The 12,455-nt window shown below is 44.2% G+C and overlaps 1 protein-coding gene across 6 annotated transcripts in view; it reads left to right on the top strand.

The window, feature by feature from the left end:
- Positions 1–12,455, top strand: part of DLC1 (DLC1 Rho GTPase activating protein) — a 268,763-nt gene that overhangs the window by 123,236 nt on the left and 133,072 nt on the right. The window contains exon 1 of one of the 6 annotated variants that reach the window (XM_082238019.1): positions 7,454–7,769. The exons of the other annotated variants lie outside the window; for them this stretch is intronic. Coding sequence (XP_082094145.1) covers positions 7,652–7,769 — 118 coding nt within the window. The 5' untranslated portion in view covers positions 7,454–7,651. Of the gene's footprint in view, positions 1–7,453; positions 7,770–12,455 lie in introns of those variants that run through there. 6 annotated transcript variants of the gene reach the window in all.

The following is a 12,455-nucleotide window of genomic DNA, read 5'->3' as shown; positions in this document are numbered from 1 at the left end:
GCTCATAATCACTTTATTGTGGGTAGAAGTACATTTTCTAGCTGATGTGATAATCACTGTATTCATTTTAGGATAATTGCCTCTGACTCTTAAATGGTTCAGTGTGGATCTTTGCTATGCTAACCTTACTTGAAAGTGGGAAAATACATTGTTTACCATGAGAAAAATTAGCTTTTGGAATTTGTTTTCCATAAGCAGTTAGCATAAGTTTTGGCTGAAAAACTAGAGCATGTTTGTATAACCCAACTCAGACGCAGAATGTGTGCAATCCCTCAGTTTAGTTTGTGCTTTCTCAGTTCTATGCATATACAGTATTTTGCAAAGCTGCTCAATGAAGCTATTTGCAACAAAGTGATTTCAGCACTCTTACAGTTCTTCTTGTAACAGTTTTGCTCTTTGAATGAAATTGATGCACAGTTTTGTAAGCTCATGCTGCTTGGAGAATGCAAAAATAGTTTTTATTTATTTGTTTACGATCATGTCTATATTGCCTAATGTGCACAATATCTCTCAGTGACATTAAACATTTAAAAACTTCCCTCTACAGTGGTACCTCGGGTTAAGTACTTAATTTGTTCCGGAGGTCCATTCTTAACCTGAAATTGTTCTTAACCTGAAGCACCACTTCAGCTAATGGGGCCTCCTCCTGCTGCTGCTGCACTGCCGGAGCACGATTTCTGTTCTCATCCTGAAGCAAAGTACTTAACCCGAGTTACTATTTCTGGGTTAGCGGAGTCTGTAACCCGAAGCCTATGTAACCCGAGGTACCACTGTACATGGCTGCCTTCAGATGTCTTCTAAAGGTTGCATAGCTACTTTTCTTCTTGGCTTCGGGAGGGGGGGTCGCATAACTCCATACCCTCCAACATTTTTCCAATGAAAACAGGGACACCCTAAGGTAAAGTGGGACATTCCCGGATCAAATCAGAAAGGGGGACAGCATGTGTAAATCTGGAACTGTCCCTGGAAAAATAGGGACACTTGGAGGGTCTGGTTTTGGTATTATAGCTTACAGCCAGCACTGGGCCAATTCTTTGCTGGGTTTGAAGCAGGAGGGGAAAAAGTATTTCCTTTTCCCCTTGGAAAAATGTGGCTTGGGATCTTTAGAAAAGTGGTGATGAGGTGGTGGAAGGGAAAGAGCATGACCCTACTTGAAACCTCTTTGGGACTGAGCTGTGCGGCTTGTGGGAAGTCCCATTGAAGTCCCAATGAAACAAACACCTTGGCTGAAACTCAGCCACCCGGCTCTGTTTTAACGCTGCTTTTGTAGGTGAACGCACTCCAATTCCACTGAAGCCATCTCCGCCACACATGGCTTAAATGAATGAAGTTTTAATAACTTCCTTCCTGTTTCAAGGACCCTGTTTTAAGCTGTGGCACCAGTTTTCAATAAATGTCCCATTTCCTCTCATTAATACACACAACTTCAAAAGCGACTGCCAGCAATTTGGGCAAAGCTAAGCGCTTCTAATTGTTTGAGGATGGCTTAAGACTAATTACATGAGAGCAGCAGGTGAGGCCACCGGTGAGCCAGGCATGAAGGAAATCGGCAGGACAACCTGACTGGCCTTTATAAAGAGTTCGAGGTTTGTCGGGAATGTTTGGTTTGTGTTTTTGTGATGGTGGCCTTGCGGCAGTTTCGCCTTCCTTTTCAGCTGCAGTGCAAAGAGATAGAACCATCTTGCCATGTAAATCATTCAGCCCGTCCATCGAAATTAGGCAGCAATCCAGCAGAGCACTTAGACAACAGGTTTCTTTCAATGGGGTTTCTTTGCAAAAAAATAATAATTGAGACTAATCTTTCGCCTTGGCACTGTATCGAACTAGCCCTGTGGAATATGCGGTTGATAGCATAGAGTATAGAAAGTGATGGAGGCTTTCTTCTGGCTCATTTGGAGCAGGGGATGGCGGTGCCACTTCAAAATAGCACGAACTGAAGTGCTCTTTGGCTCTGACATCAATCTACCATTTGGGGTTTAGCAGAGAAGAAAAGGCAATTATACGTATCAAAATCTGCCCAGGTGGAATGCGTGGAGTGAATTGGGTTTGAGCATTTTGCCAGGATGAGTGTGGCAGTCTGGAGACAGAAATGACTTTGAAAGAGAAAGAAAACAACCAACCACAGCTTGCAGCAGTCTCGAGGCCCACCGCAAAATGCTGCTAATGGGATACCCCAGCATTGTTTTTCTGTAAAGTTAATCATAATGATTTGCACTCAGTAGTAAAGAAACCGACAATCTCTGGTGTTTGCACGTGAATGGGTGGGTACGGAAAATAAAGTCTCAGAGCATGCAGCGCGCGGAGGACTCACGTGATACTCAAGGATTCAGATGCCCAAGGATGTGTGCGCATTCCTTACATGGCGAGCGCATTGCTTCAACAGGAACGGGAAGAATGGAGTGTCATAAATACTTTCCTTTACTACGAGGGCTTCTAAAGTGGGGCTGCTCAGAGAAAGCAGGCTGTGTGTTCTGTCTTGCACTTTAAAACATACGTATTTTTGTTATATTGAGGATCTTTTCACTGGAAATCTATGGGCAGGAAGAAAGGAAAAACAGACCTCTATCAATGAGACCTGAAAATATCTTAGGACTGTATGTTTGTATGCTTTGCTTCAGTTTTAACTGGGAAACCAAACAGTTAAAAGGAACTTTTCACTGCTGCTCCGAGGCATTTTCAGAGGGGCAGGGAGGGGCAGCTGAACTTTTTTTCTGTGGCATGGCAAACCCATCTCATGTTATTTCATAGCCAGAAGAACTATATTATATAAGCCGTATTTAAGTTGCCTGGCAGAGCTACAAGCTATGCAGGTATTTTTCTGCAACCTACCTGATTTCTTTTTGCAACTTGCTGGATTGGATCTTGGTGGATGAATAACCACCCACCCCACACCTTTGCAGCTGGCTGTGGGAATAGATGCTTAGTAACAGCAGTATATTCCCTTTCTGCTGCATGATTCTTTCTGCGTGCTAGAGTGGAGAACCTCTATCTGTTGTAATTTGGGAGGAGGAATAAATTTGATTCAATTTGCATTTAAAAGCGAATCTTCAAAATTCACGCCTCTCCGAATTTTGCAGTTCAGTTCCCTAGCCAAGTAACGGTAGGACAATGCATATACTAGGGGAAAGTGTGCCTTAAAATGCATGTTTTAGAGAAAGCAATGTGTAAAAATGCATCATATTAAGGGAAATTGCTTTGTAAAATGTGTATATTAGGAAAACATGTGTTCAATAATGTGTATATTGGGAGAAATTCACACTAAAATGCCGTAGAATTTTAATGAGGACTTTTGCAACAAATTTTTGCAACAAATATTGCAAACCAATGTAAAAATGAGTACTGAACTTAAGATTGGAAAAATGAAAAACAGAGAAACCAAAATTGATAGAATACTGTAGATACAACGTGGGTATTTCTGCACCCACTTTAAAAATAGTTTTAAAAACACCATAGAACTACAGTATACTATTTTAACGATTGCTGCCATTTATTGTCAGTGCAAACTGTACCTGGGACCTGATCAATAGAGTAAACATGTGTAAGATTTGCCTGTTGACATGAAGGTCCTTTATGACCCTGACTTGTGATATGTTGCGAAACTACATACTCCTCTCTGTCCTCCCTCTAGGTGTTATAAGAATTCTAAGGTCCCAAATATAAAATAAACGTTCATAAATTTACAAGGCAAACACATGCATCAGTATATAAACTATGTGTCTTAAATAGTACAGGAGAACAATCCTGAAGTCATTTTGACTTTCCCAGTGGCCTCAAATATTTCTCTGCAAGGAGGAAGGAAATGGGAAAGCCTCGCCATTGTCTTTTGCTTACCTGTCTTAAGGGTGTACTTGTGTGGGTGAATAGGGTGAGCCTGTGACCTGGATTCAGGAATTAAAGTATTTACCATCACAAAAGAATGGCCAGGCTGCCCAGGCCAAGCAAACAGTGACCATTAACAGATATCCTGGCAAACAGAATTTCTGCTGTAGACCGCCTCCTGCAATGTATTTCTGCTGGAGCCCACCTCCTTCTGTGATGTATGTATGATGTTTTGGGGGGTGGTCTCTGGATGCAGAGTGAGCAACTTCAAAAGTCTGTATAAGGGCTTGCACACCATTGTTCTGGGTCTCCTCCTGCTAAACTGTTGCAACAGTTTAATAAAGATCAGGCTTACTAGCTGCTTTGCTTCTCAATATTCTCTGGTTGGCCTCTGTTATTTTCTCCTACCGATAGAGAACCTCCATAAGGACTCTACATAAGGGATAAAGGAGCAGGGTTTTTTTTATATAACATAGGCAACCAAAAAGTGTTATCAGAATTTAAGGCCACAATCCAGCCATGCAAAACAGAAAACCTTCTCAAGAAGGACCTGTGAGGGGTGTGGCCTGGGTAAAATTCAGAGGGCCCGACAGAGAAGCCTTGAGGGCCACATTTTGCCCCCACGCCTGTTTCCTTGCTCCTGTTTTTGTGGTTCGCTATCCTGAGTGACAGAAGAGCAACTGCAGCCATCTTTTCGTGGTACTCAACTGTTTACTTTATTCATTCAGAACCCTTTAAAATTCCACGTGTAGTTTAGGCATTGGTAGCCAATGAATGATATTTACTGAAAGGAAAGTTTTTAAATGCTGCTTTGGTGAGATATATGTTTTCGCCGAAAGGACAAACAACAGCTTTTGGAGAACGACTTCATTCGGGAAAATGATATGGGAGTGGGAGAGAAGGGAGAAGGGATGTTGGCCAGAACTGAAAATCCCCCCACCTGCACCAATATTAATACAATCTCCTTTGTAGATCCCTGTAGCATATCAGGTTTGGCTGTAATATAATCAAGCCTTGATGTGCAGCAATGGATGGCATATCCATTTTACCGCTATATCAAAGTGAGTGATTGGATTATATTGCCTTTGGAGAGATGCACTATTTTTTTGAATTATTTCCACAGGGTGAGCAAGCAAAGGCACTTTCATTAGGCTGCAAAGACAAGAGACTTGACTCTATCTTTTGTCTCGATGGAGTCATCAGGGATTGCAGGCGACATCTGTAACTAGGATATTGCTCTTGTGGTTCACCGTCTGGGCGGCAAAAAAGCCACTCTGCATCTGTGAGTTTGCTTGCTTGCTTGCTAGCAAGCTTATTAAAAATGCAGTTTTGCTCAGAATGCTTTTTAAAAAATCCTTCCAGGCTAAGGGGAAAATAAGATTTTGCTTTCTGAATGGTGAGATAATCCTGACAAATCACATTAAAGTTTCTCCCCACCAAAAGAAAAAGAAAATAAATTAATTGGATTTTTAAACAAAGGAGGGAAATTTGGAGCATATGTACACTCACAGAACTTATATTCTGCCTCCCAGTCTGTCTCCCTTCCCACTCCCTTAAACTACATGCTTATCACAGAATAAGGCCCATTCTTTGTGTCAACTGCAAGTAGAGATGGCCCTTTCTGTTTCAGTCCCTTGGTTGATAGGTGAAACTTGGCTTGCTCAGAGATGGAGTTTGACCCTGGGATATGTGAAGTAATAATAATGAGGGGAAAGCCTTTGAGCATATGCAGAGCGCTCACCCTCGCCACTAATCCTCCCCACGAACCCTAGGTCTAGGGCTTCCACAGATGGGCAAATTCACGCCATCATTTCAGCCTACAACACCCACATCTATAATAAATCAGTCCACAGTGACCATAGCAAAGGTACCCTATACTTCAGCAGACCTTTGGTGCATCTAGTATACCAGTGTGGTGTAGTGGTTAGAGTACTGGACTGTGACCTGGGAGACCAGGGTTCAAATCCCCACTGGGTGACCTTGGCCAGTCCCTGCCTCTCAGCCTGCCCTACCTCACATGGCTGCTGTGAGGATAAAATGGGAAGACGAAGAAAGAGAAGTATGCATGCCACCTTGAGCTACCTCGGAGGAAAGTGAGGATATAAATGTAATCAATAGAAATAAATATATCCCAATAGAATTCTAGAGCTGGAAGGAACCTTGGTGGTCTTTTTGTCCAACCTGAGAAAGGAAGGGATGGATATAACCAGGGTGGTTTTTTTGGGGGGGGGTTAGCAGGGGGTTCGCTTACCTTTTTAAAATTAAATAATTTTATTGGGGGGGGCTGGTTGGGGCTGGAATGAATATACACCCAGTGCCTGAACCAAAAATCCACATATATCTGTAATCATTGTCTGCTTGAGTTAATTCATGACATCTTACATTTAACCACTGCCCTGGGGCAGGAGGTGGCAGTGTGACTGAGCCTGCAATAAACTAACTAACTAACTACAGTGGTACCTTGGGTTAAGTACTTAATTCATTCTGGAGGTCTGTTCTTAACCTGAAACTGTTCTTAACCTGAAGCACCACTTTAGCTAATGGGGCCTCCCACTGCTGCCGCGCCGCCGCTACACAATTTCTGTTCTCATCCTGAAGCAAAGTTCTTAACCCGAGGTACTATTTCTGGGTTAAAGGAGTCTGTAACCTGAAGCGTATGTAACCCGAGGTACCACTGTAACTAACTAACTTTGTGGTGAGTTCCCCCACCCTTTTTTAAAAAAAAAGCAGCACTGGATATAACTTTAATAGATAGAAATACAGTGGTAGCTCGGGTTACAGACGCTTCACATTACATACGCTTCAGCTTACAGACTCTGCTAACCCAGAAATAGTACCTCGGGTTAAGAATTTTGCTTCAGGATGAGAACAGAAATCACGCAGTAGCGGCATGGCAGCAGCGGGAGGCCCCATTAGCTAAAGTGGTACCTCAGGTTAAGAACAGTTTCAGGTTAAGAACGGACCTCCAGAACAAATTAAGTTCTTATCCCAAGGTACCACTGTAATAGAAATGAAGAAGTGTGGCCACCCCAAAACTTTTGCGGGCGCAAACAGTAGTTGAAGGCGGGATTGCATATGGCTGCACTGCGAGCAAAGATCACGAAGGTGCCATGGAAAGGACATCTGGGCAGGGGCCTTCAGCACTGCCAGGCAGTATGAGGCTTTCAGAAAAGAGGACCCAAGCCTGGAAGACTGTGAGAGGCGTTTCAAATCATGTGGAAAGAAAGGAGAGAGGGAGTTGGGGGGAGACCACGAGAAGCAAAACAAACAGGCTGTAATCAGGAAAAGGCCGGCGCTTCCTATCTCGTTCTCTTTTAGTGCCCACCTCCCCTTGGAAATGAAAGATCACCTGAACTGTCAGCTTTTGCAGAAAGGCCTTTCAGAACGGGGCTTGTGCGAGAAAGCAACGAGCCCAGCATGTTTTGTTTCCCTCAGCCAGGAAGCCTGAGACCTCTGGCTATTCCCCCTGCTAAAGCTCCAGATCTAAATGAGAGTATCATCTCATTAGCTCATTGGTAAGCCTTTCCAGATGTGGCGGGCAGGAGCGGCAGCAGCAGCCCTGACTCTGGCAGCTTGCCAGTAGGTTGCCTGCTGCAGTCTCTGCGCTTCCCTGTGTCTGCAGCGAGGGGAACTGCAATGCCTGAATCTTGAAAGGTGGGGGGGGGAGGAGAGAACGACTGGTGGTAAACCTTTCCTAAGCAATGGACCCACCTTGCAGAAAGAATATCCGGGAAATAGCTAAGCAGAGACTGTCCCTTTCTCCTGAGGCCCGACTGGAAAGATGGTGATGTATCTTTTTCTGTTGTGGACGTGACATTTTCTTCTCCGCATTATGGATCACCACCCAGTGAGAGCTCCTCTGAGGAGATCGTTCAGTGATCATATCAGAAATTCCACGACCAGAGCCTTGGACGCTATTTGGAAGACCACAAGAGACCGACGTCTGGCAGGTGAGGGGAGGGGGTGACTGGAAACTATTTTAATCACCCAGGGGGATGTGTCCCTAAAGATTGAAAGGAGGTGCTATTGACTGTAGGAGAGAACATCACTCTCAGTCAAACAAAATTATATATTTCCACATCCCTTTTCCCCCCTGAGCCTTATTGATTATTTTTGCATCAGCACAAGATTGCAATAGTGATTTTCTTCTTTCTTCTGTTAAAAAGAACAAGCTGTTTTCAAAGCTTATGCCCTCTGCTTCTTTCACAGCAATGTGAGGTGAAGCATTTTTATCCTTCAGGGAAGTCCGGCTCTTGGGCCGCTCCCTTGGCATGCTTTGGGGATTGCCTTAGGGGCTGTTTCCTCACCCAAGGGGAGGTGTTAGTATTTTGGCAAGGTGGTGAAAAATTGCTGGCATTTTCTCTGGCGGGGCTGTCCCTACTTCGTGGTCCAAGCACTTGCAGTCCAGGACAGTGCCGAAAACTAGGAATAGAAACAGAGTCAAATACCTTGACCACCTTATTTTGGTTTGCAGTACTTAAGATGGCGAGGCCGGTTTGTTGTGTGCCCTTAAGAAGAAGATCGTAACCTTGTTTTTTTATTATTATTATTTCTTAACCTTTCTGAAATTAACTTGCAAGCTGTACTGCTGCTCATTTCAGTTTTTTGAAAGTTGCCACAACATTTGAAAAATCTGAAGAAGGTGGGTGTGGTCCCACACATGGTGGGTGAAGATGCCGTTGATGATCCCGAGCAAAGTGGGTCAACTAGCGCATCTAGAAAATGAGGATGGTGATAAGAACACTTTGTTTGTGATTATACCGGGCTTCGCTTATCCTGGAGAGGAGGCAGTTTGCTGTCAGGCTGCGTCACAGAGGAAAAACAAAGCAACACACCTGATTCGGGAGGGAGTGCATGCTGAATGTTATAGGGTGCAATTCAGCTGCTCATCTTCAGCCAAACAAATGCAAGTTAAATGGAGCAAATGATCTGATAGCAGTGCTTTATGCCTGGTGATGAGAGTGGATTCAGCTGCCCACCCCCAATAATATTTTGCTAGGATTATACAATTTTAATGTAATTGAAATGGTTTTCTCCCCGAAACTCAAATCATGATATGCTGGTTCCTCGCCCCTGTTCTAAACTTACTTTTAAATCACATGTTTTCTTAGAAGTGTTCAGTCTGAGTTCAGTGGACCTTACTCGATAGGTGGTATAATTATTATATATCTCCCACCCTTCTGCAGGTTACAGAACCCAGAACAGGTTGCAGCCATTTAAAATTCCATATTAAAAACAGTTTGAAACAAATTACAGTCCCAGGAATAGGGCGAGTCCTGAAAACACCTATCTCAGATGTCAAAGGTGTTTCTTCAACGTATGTTAGAAACTATATAACGAAGGCGCCTAACTCAGCTCTGTGGGGATGGAATTCCATAATCTAGGAGCTGCCACAAAGAATGCCCTTTCCCAGGCCACAATTGCCACAAACTTCTGAGGTCAGTGGTAGTACCAAGAGACACTGGCGAAGGAAGGGGGTGCGGTGTGTGCAGTCCACCCCAGGTGTCATCCCTGAGGGGGGGTGACATTACTGTCCCACCCCTCTGGGACCCTTGCCGCGGACGCCGTGCCCCTGGGATGCTCGCTACAGTGCTCCCCTGGGACACACAGCAGTGGCTCGCCCTGCCCCTGTGGGCAGCTTGCCCTAATAATAATAATAATAATTTCTTATTTATACCCCCCCAATCTGGCTGGGCTTCCCCAGCCACTCTGGGTAGCTTCCAACAAAATATTAAAATACCGTAATACATCAAACATTAAAAGCTTCCCTAAACAGGGCTGCCTTCAGATGTCTAGGCCATTTAGGGCTTCAGACGCTGAGCACCTTGAATTGGGCCCAGAAAAAAGTGGCAACCAGTGAAGCTATTTCAAAACAAGGGTATATGAATTCTAAACAGAATCCCAGCCACCAACCTGGCTGCTGCCTGTTGAACCAGTTGATGGTAGATGTAGATAGGATTGCAACCTGAACATGTTTTGAATGTCAGCCTCTACGATAGAGATCCACAGAGCTGGATTGCGAAAATAAGTTGCAAGAAAAGCTTAAATCCATTGCAAACATAGTCCTTGGCAGGCGCATAAAGAACCTTCCTACTAGGTCAAAGCTAATTAAAGCTCATGTGTTGCCATATCTGCCCTATAGGCTTAAAGTTAGTTTGAAAACCATTTCTACCATCAGCTGTAGAAATCATAGAATCATAGATCTACAGATGGCATCACTAGGGTCCTCTAGTACAACCCCCTGTGATGCTTGAATCTTTTGCCCAATGTGGGGCTCAGACCCACAACCCTGAGATTAAGAGTCTCATGATCTGTTGACTGAGCTAGAACAATTGAATTGGGTGGGGGAGCTCTAAAAAAGAGGCAAGCTATAAATCACAGGATTCTTTGTGGTGGGGAGGACTTGGCAATTATATTAACATAAATGTGATGTAGTTTGAAATGTAAAACAGGTCTTTTAATCTCACAACAAGGATGAGACGAGCTTTTGAATCTTAATGATTTTCAACATTCCTTCTAAGCGTGTGGCTTATAACTCCATTTCTAAAATTAGGGTCGGCAGTTGTGTGCTAATGCTTTCACTCTTCCAAATTTTTCGCCAGCTGAGGACCAGATGCTTATTTAATTTTTTTGCTCTCACTCCCTTTTGAAGTGCCATGTAAGATTGTGACAGTTTCCAATGGACCTGTGGAAGTGGGGGGTGGAACTGCTGTAAGACTGGGAAAGAAGATCTCATGTTATGAGGAGGAGGCTAAGATAGCTGAACTTGGATGTCATTGAAATCAATGTGAAAAGTTGGTTGTCGTGGCTGAAGCCTGGTTGATTTCTACAGGATCAAAGTACAGTGAACTCCAAGTCACAGAATCATAGAATTCTAGAGTTGGAAGGGACCCTAAGGATCATCTAGTCCAACCCAGGAATATGCAGCTGTCCCACTTGGGGATTGAACTTCAACCTTGGCATACTCTAACCAACAGAGCAGTAAAATGCTTATTATTATGATGGATCAAGAAGAGGGGGGGACACTGTATATTCGTGGGATACTAGCTAGTGAGCTCAGGCTTTTTGAGGAGGATCAGTTCTCCCCTCCCCAAATGGTGGTGTGTATACATATATTTACATATATATGCAAATTACTCTGAAAAAAGTGGCACTTAAAGTTACTCAATACACTCATCCCATTGGCTTTTGAGAGCTGGTGACCAACAGAACCTGCTACATTTTTTTCAGCCCTCGTCATCACCGCTCCATTTTAAGGTGCCCAAATCACAATAATGCAGTGACAGTGGGGAAACAGACAAGAATCCCCACCTCAGAAACCCAGTAACCATGTGACACCTTGGCTCCCAAACCCAGGCTTCTTCAACCTTGGGTCCCAATCTCAGATGCTGTTGGACAACAAGTGCCATCATTCCTAGATGGGGCTGATGGGAGTTGTAGTCCGCCAACATTGGGGAAGTCAAGGCTGAAAGGCACTGCCCTTAACACACATCATCCAGCCCCCCACTCCTCATCTCGTCTTGCCTGCCTGCCTGCTTTTGACTTTCACGTCATGTTGTCGCAACCCTGCTTTCTCCTTGGCTTACCCTTTTCTGAGCTCTCGTCTCTATCACCCATGGTTTCCTAAGGTAGCTGCTTTCCAAATCTTTCTGCAGCCACCCTGTCATTCACCCACCACACTTTTCCTGCACTTCAATCACTCCCACCCCCCAACAAACAAACAGCGTTCAGCCTCATCAATGTGACATTTCAGCAAGGCAGAATCAATAAGTTTTAGTGCGGACGGCGAGGAGATACCACAGTTCAGGGACACAATTTAGCCAAACAAGAGGGATTCCTTCCAACTTTTCCTACATTTCATCACTCCTGTCCCCTGCCCCTGAAGACAGATAGCAATCAACCACCTCTCTATCCAGGTTCCACTGCCATCCCAAGAATGAAATTGAAAAACTCAAGGACCTGAGTCATCATCCGTAATAGGCATTTATACATTCACGGAGCACAATTTGATCTTGCCGTTAAGTTGGCAGAATCAAAGCTGAAGCACAGAAAATGTTTGTTGTTGTTGTTTAGTCGTTTAATCGTGTCCAACTCTTCGTGACCCCATGGACCAGAGCACGCCAGGCACTCCTGTCTTCCACTGCCTCCCACAGTTTGATCAGACTCATGTTTGTAGCTTCGAGAACACTGTCCAACCATCTCATCCTCTATCGTCCCCTTCTCCTTGTGCCCTCAATCTTTCCCAACATCAGGGTCTTTTCCAGGGAGTCTTCTCTTCTCATGAGGTGGCCAAAGTATTGGAGCCTCAGCTTCACGATCTGTCCTTCCAATGAGCACTCTCGGCTGATTTCCTTCAGAATGGATAGGTTTGATCTTCTTGCAGTCCATGGGACTCTCAAGAGTCTCCTCCAGCACCATAATTCAAAAGCATCAATTCTTCGGCGATCAGCCTTCTTTATGGTCCAGCTCTCACTTCCATACATCACTACTGGGAACACCATGGCTTTAACTATACGGACCTTTGTTGGCGAGGTGATGTCTCTGCTTTTATTAAACTGTCAATATTAAAAAGGTATAGGGACCCCTGACCATTAGGTCCAGTCGTGGCCGACTCTGGGGTTGCGGCACTCATCTCA

Source organism: Podarcis vaucheri (genome assembly GCF_965113315.1).
Source record: "Podarcis vaucheri genome assembly, chromosome: 9".
NCBI classification, from domain to species: Eukaryota; Metazoa; Chordata; class Lepidosauria; order Squamata; family Lacertidae; genus Podarcis; species Podarcis vaucheri.
This window is presented reverse-complemented; position numbering and strand designations above follow the sequence as displayed.